This window comes from Merops nubicus, unplaced genomic scaffold (genome assembly GCF_000691845.1).
Source record: "Merops nubicus isolate BGI_N331 unplaced genomic scaffold, ASM69184v1 scaffold23634, whole genome shotgun sequence".
NCBI classification, from domain to species: Eukaryota; Metazoa; Chordata; class Aves; order Coraciiformes; family Meropidae; genus Merops; species Merops nubicus.
Genome location: NW_008606613.1, coordinates 1 through 6,847, shown reverse-complemented (window position 1 = coordinate 6,847; position 6,847 = coordinate 1). Strand labels below are relative to the sequence as shown.

Below are 6,847 nucleotides of genomic sequence, written 5' to 3'. Positions count from 1 at the left end.
TACACTCTGCATATTGCAGGTGACAAGAGAATTGTTTAATATATAGGCTGGAAATATAGGAATCTTAATAACGTGATTTTCGCTGTGCTGCTTTCCAATATCCTGATTACAATTCTGGCTTTGAATTTTATGATCAAAATGTTCTAGTTAAGGAGAAGACAAATGCGTTTGGACGGAATGTCATCAATAGCTAATCTGCTTAGTGTGACTTGAATTTGCTTCCAGTGCCACCATCACCCATGGATCTCCCTTGAGATATCTGTGACTTTATTGATGAATATGTGGCTTTATATCAGGAAACCATTTCCTGGGTTTATGTCCAATTCATGTTGATTCAGAAAATTTGCTTAAAGACAGGAGAAGCAAAGCATTCAGGCAAGGTGAATTGATTGCCTTGTCATTTTACTATGTTGTGAATATTTGCTACTTGGTTTTACCTCTTCAGAAAAGGAATACATAAAGATAATTTCCTTTACTAGTAAAAACCAAACTTTTGTGCTGCCAGAAGAAAGTTTATAAATGTAAACTTTACTGACTCATAGTGGAAACCAAATGAAAAGTCAACACTGTTTTTCTTTTGGTTTTGCTGCTGTCTTTTGGAAAAAATTGAGCATTGGTTTTGCAAGATTAGAATTCAAGCCAAACTTATTTGATTTGAAAGAATTCACAGGGCACCTGTATCTAATTAGTATGTGACTCCAATGGAAGAAATGACTGCCATTCCACCTTGTAAGTAATGCTGCTAGTAACTGAATGTGGGGGAAAAAACCCAACCTTTTCCCTGCTAAGGTATTTTCACCTCCTAGCAGATCTTATGCTTACTTTATATATAACAGGAGGTATTTGTAATTTGCTTGTAAAAATGCTTTTGACTGATACCTGTTGGGTTTCAAAAGCTTTCCTCTGAAAATACTCTTGATGTGTTTTGTGTTTTAACAAGACAATTTACTCGGAAGTAGCTGATTTTTGGAATTTCTCAAAAACAGCTTCACTGTTTGTTTCAGTGTGAGTTTTCTTAGACAATGAGAATAAAACAGTTAATGTAATGAGCAAACTATCTTGTTTAGACAGATGTTTTCTTTGTGGGAGGTGTGAGTCCAGGGTCCATCAGGCTCACCCTGCTAGCTCTGACTGAGGAGCTCGTCCCCTTCAGCAGTCAGCTGGTGGCAGCAGCAGAGTTTGAGGAGTGGTTTTATGAGCAAAAACTCAATAGCCAGAGACCTTAAAATCTCTGGGAGAAGGTAGCTGTTTTACAGTTTCCCTCTCTACCTTCCTTTCTGTTTATGGTTCTCTTTCTTTCTTTCTTCCTGCAGATTTCATCCCAGCCTTACCAAAAGAAGAGTAATTTCAGCTCTGCCCTTACTATTAAGCCTCCACGGATTGGAAATTTTGCTATTTCATTGTCATCAGTGAATAACTGTGGTATCTTTTTGCTTTAGCAAGCTGAAAAATGGAAATGAATAGAAGTACAACAAAGTTGCTGTGGCTGCTGATGTTCTTCTCTGAGATTGTGCCATTCACCTATGAGAAATCAATGAGAGAGCGAGCTATCAAGTTGATGCAAGATGCACGTTTAATTGATGGGTATATAAAATACGTTCAGCTAAATCCTCTTTGTGAATCTGGACGAGTGAGGAGGAAATGCTAAAGTATATTTGGATCAGTAGAGACATAGGCTGTTATTCACACATAGCAGTTAGTTACTGTTGCAGTGATTTATCTGGAAGGAATTTTGGTTCAGAGGGTACTTACTATAGGATCAATTTATTCTACATGCATGTGGTTTTCTGGCTAGGTTTCACCACTTAATTATTGTTTGCCTTTACACAATGTCCTTGTCTCCTTCCTGTGATTTAATGGCATCTTTCATTAGCAATGGCTTCTCTGCAGAGCTAGAGAACAGGCATCATATCTTGAAAGGGCACCCTTACTACTGGAAGGAATGATGGCTTTGGTGAGTGTATTTTGACCTGGGAACACAAGCACTGATTATTCTTCCACACATACTTGCTTCTAAGGACTGTGAAGGCTGATTTTGGTTCTTCCATTCCTTCAGAAATGATAGGGAGAAAAATAAATACAGAGGCACAACAGCTATAAAAATGGGAGAAGCAAACCTAAAAGTTTCTTGCTGCCCTACTAAAATAAAGTTTGTTTGCAGAAGAAGGGAGACTTTTAATCATATATTACTTCAAAGATTATTGACAATTAGTGGTCTAAGGGACTACAAACAACGGATGAAATTCCATTTGGGTTAGAAGGGGGACAACTTGTTTCTATCACAAGCCCTGTTTGTTTTCCTTTCTAGCCACAATGACTTTGTACTGCAGCTGAGAATATTTTACCAAAATAGACTCAGTAGAGTCAACTTAAGAGAACTCAACAAGACCCACACAAATCTTGCAAAACTTCAGACTGGTTATGTGGGAGCTCAGGTATGTACTGCCATGGCTGTGAGTCTAAGAATGTATTTTTACATTTGCTTTCTTCCAAATCACAAAAGCAATCCTGGCTTTGGTTTTGGCTCTTTCCATTGAAAAAGCAAAAAACTTTGAAACTGAAAAGCCACAGGCATTTTTCCATAAGATTTGTTTCTAAAGTTTGTGTTTTATAATGCAGGTACCCTTAACCAAAACAGTGGCATTTGTTTTGTGACAAAGTAAACTTACATCCACTTTCTTGTGTGTACTGTGGGGTAGTGAGTGTGTCAGAAGGCTATAATCGTGTCTGGATTGGATGCTTTTGCCTTGCATCATAACTCTTCCTTAGGGGGGGACAAACTATAGTATAAACTCCCTTGCAAACTGTAGGCAATTATTTCTGTCTGTGCTTGTGAACTCCACTGTTAGCAAATGAAAGTTTCCAAACTGAAACACCAGTTATCTAGTTTACTTGTCAACATCTCTTTCAGTTTTGGTCAGTGTATGTTCTTTGCAGCGCTCAGAACAAGGATGCTGTGCGTCTGACCTTAGAGCAAATTGATGTTACCAAGAGGATGTGTAACAGCTATGAAGAGCTTGAATTTGTGACAACTTCCCAAGGTGATGCTTTTTCTTGTAATAGATTTTTTTTTTTTAATGGGATTGCATGTGCAAAAAACCAGAACTGTATGCAGGCAAGTTACCCTGGTTTAACGAGTGACTTTAACTTTAGTTTTTCCACTGAACCACAGTAACCAACTCTGGGCACAGTCCTGGCCCACTGCAGTCATGGGAAAAATGGCATATTAACATGCTGTGGTATTACTTCCTGTTGTATGAAAATGTCAGTATTACTGCTTGCCAGTTGCAATAACCACCATTGCTTTGTAGAGGTGCCTTCTCATCGGTCACAAGATTCCTTTACACTTATGTTCCTTTATTGTTTCCAGGTATCTCTGACAGTAGACGGATCGCGTGTTTGATTGGAATAGAAGGTGGTCACTCTATTGACAGCAGTTTGGCCACACTGAGGATGTATTATGACCTGGGTGTTCGTTACATGACTTTAACACATTCCTGCAATACACCGTGGTAATTAATGTGCATGGTTTTGTATGACTATCTAATGCAAAGTGGTGGCAGCTCCTAGACGGGGAAAATATGGATTCAGACACAGAGTTCACCTGTGAAAGACTGAAGCAAGTCAAGGATGATAGGTTTTGGGGGTAAATCTCTTGCCATGTGGCAAGTCACAGACTGAAGGATCTGTTACGTAGTGCTTGTCGTGGTGAGAATTTGGGAACTTTTGAACCTTGTTAAGAGCACAAAGATGGTAAAATTGCTATCCCCTTTGCTTTATTAGGAAAGTTACTTAAGGTAAAGCAGGCCAAAAAAAAAGAGAAAAGTAATAAAAATGCATGCAATATAGATAAAAGAAGGTAAATTCTATGTGAAAAATCAGCAGTCAGCAGCCTTCAACAACTGTCCTCCCTGGCTAGCTCAAAAGTGCAGGTCCCATATGCAGCTACAGAGACAGGTACTTAATTCCTCTATGAGAATATTACCATCTGCTCTTGGCTGGATTGACAAAATTACTTCTTGTACTGACTCGGGGAAAGGGGAATTGTGTGCAGAGAAGGCTGAAAAGCAGACTTTCCATCTGACAGGGAAGTGGCATTTCAATGTGGCTTGGTTCTATCATGGAGGTTTGTTTAATTGGAAAATTGTGACGAGCATCTCTTTGCTTGTCTTGCATTGCTTCACAAATGTACAGCAGTCCTGAACCTGAAGGCATAACAGCCACAAACCAGTTATGAACACAAAAAACACTGCATGAACACAATATGTAGTATGTGTAGCTCATTATCCCTACATTGGGCTCACTATTTTTATTGTGTAGCATAGGAAGTTTCAGTTGCTGATATTGTCTCCACAACAATATGATGTTTTTCTTCCCTCCCCTCACCCCTTTCTAAGGTCTGAATCGTCATCTAAAGGAGTACACAACTTTTATCCTAGTGTTACTGGTCTGACTGCATTTGGCCAAGTAAGAATCTCTCTCAAAATGCTAATCTAAGCAATCTCTCCTGCAGCTAACAACTTCTGGCCTTATCTTTTCTAAAGCAGCTCGTCATTAAAAGTGAATTACTGGAAGTTCTTGGTAGTCAGGAGGTGATCAGGGTTCAGTCAAACCAAATTCCTTGTGGTGTTTCTTAGGGCAAAAGAAGTGCTAGATTTAATTATAACAATTGTTTTAATACATGTCAGACATAGTGAGTTGTGAACAACAGTTCAAATTACTTATTTTAAATTCACTACATTTTTAAAGTTTCGAGCATATGGTGGTGTGCTAGTTAATTGTGAGTGAATAAATTACTATTAAATTAATAGGTACATAGAAGACCATACAGGCACGGCATGTTTTTGACTATCTTACAGCTGCAGGATTTATCTGTTTATACATATCAGCTAAACAATTTCCTTTAAGGAAACTTAATACTGACATTTGTCATCTGTAAATCTGTTGTAGGAAGTGGTAAAGGAGATGAATCGCCTGGGTATGCTGGTAGATTTATCTCATACTTCATATTCCACAGCAAAAGCTGCACTGAATATCTCAAAAGCACCAGTAATTTTCAGCCATTCCTCAGCGTTTTCTATTTGTAATCACTCAAGAAATGTTCCTGATGATATCCTCCAGCAACTGGTGAGCAATAAGGTTATTGAGTTTGGGGATTTTTTTTTTTTTTGCTTGGTTGTTTTTTAGGGTTTTTTTGGGTCTTTTTTGTTGGTTGGCTGGTTTTCTTTTTTATGGCAATGTTTGGCTAGTCTAAGGCAAACTGTGCATTCAAGTCATAGTGTTCTTATCCCTGATTTGGATTTATAAGCAGATCCCTGAGGAGCAAGTTCTGAGACATCAGCTTCTGAGACATTTTCTTTGGGTTGTGTTTCATCATTGGCTACAAAAATGAACTGTTGGCAAATACTTTGAAATTGTGGTTGAGTTTGTTCACTGTAGTCAGTGGACTTCTGCTGATTTAAGGCTACATGAGAATATTATGAAAACGAAGCTAAAGGAAACAGAAGCAAAGCCTTGTGTTCCCAGCTGAGCTTTGACTTATAGAATGGTGTTATGCTCACTGACAGATATATGTAGAAGGATCCATGTGAGATGCCCATGAGATCTGCAGGACACACAAGTGTCCACTCATCACCCATCTTTTCATATCTTTCAGAAAAAGAACAAGGGAATTATCATGGTGACTTTCAATGCAGATGTACTGGCCTGTGGCAGAAAAGTTGTTAATGTTTCTACCCTTGCAGGTTTGAACTTAATATACTGGATTTTTGTGGGTGGCTTCTATTAATTTCCTGATGTGTGTCATTTTTGAGATCATGTACATTATACTGCTTGCTTATTCCCTTCCAAGCCTTACCACAGCTTTAGGTGTTTTGGGAGCTAGTATTCATTAAACAATAACAAGAGGCACAAGCTGTGTAGCTGGTGGACATGATGCTCCCAAATGGAGCCAAGAACCATTAATCTCAAATTATTTGTTATTTTCTGGAAAACAACTTAAACGTTTGTAATTCAGAGTGGAAAAGGGGGTTGGTATATGTGGTTTACTTGTTGGGAATTACTGTGCTACAACGATCATGTCTTCTTCCTCATTTGCATCCCATCAGTGTACCTGTTATTTTGAAGATTGCTGCCTGATGTGCTTAATAACAGATAACATCTAGTAAAGCATCAGTAAATATCCTGAATATGTCAACTGGATTATGAAATTTTAACCTATATTATCAGGATGTCTTTTGACTTTTTTTAAAAAGATTAAATTAAGAATCCATGATTAAGGAGAATAGTCACCTAGTGCCAATGTCTGAATTTTCAAGAAGAAAATGTATTTCTTCTTGACAGATGCTTAGATATTGTTTTCTTTGATATTTTCTTTCAGATCATTTTGACCACATAAAGCAAATTGCAGGTTCAGAATCAATAGGAATTGGTGGTGACTACGATGGAGTGGAACGGTCAGTAAAATTGTACATCCGTTGACATCTGCTCCTTAAATTATGAAAGTTTTGATTCCTTTTGGGGAAAAAAGGCAGCAGACTAAAAGAATTGTAGCAATTTGTTTTGTGGTGAGTGCTAAAACGGATTTTATGAAAGAAAGGTTCCTTTTTAGAACAGTGCTACAAATGTGGAAATGGATCTTAATGCGCTGTGAACTCTGCAGTTGTGTGTTCTGTGTTCTAGGCAGTGGTTCATGCATACAGAAACAGTAGTAGAAGATTCTTTCCTCCAGAAGCCAAAGATGAATGACAGAAAAGCTGCCTCAGCCTTTAGATTGTAAATAGGTTAGCTCAGGGACATGCTGCAAAACTAATTTCTAATGGGGAAAGCCCAAAGTGTTTTGGGGCTG

At 38.2% G+C, this 6,847-nt stretch overlaps 1 protein-coding gene across 1 annotated transcript; it reads left to right on the top strand.

Moving 5' to 3' along the window:
* Positions 1-1,450: 1,450 nt before the first annotated feature.
* On the top strand, positions 1,451-6,774 carry DPEP2 (dipeptidase 2; the record flags this gene model as incomplete). The annotated part of the gene is made up of 9 exons (XM_008939713.1): positions 1,451-1,584; positions 2,309-2,435; positions 2,912-3,041; positions 3,371-3,512; positions 4,398-4,467; positions 4,951-5,127; positions 5,657-5,744; positions 6,380-6,455; positions 6,682-6,774. Coding segments are annotated over exons 1-9 (1,037 nt in total), but the record flags the coding sequence as incomplete, so codon positions are not given.
* Positions 6,775-6,847: the final 73 nt, after the last annotated feature.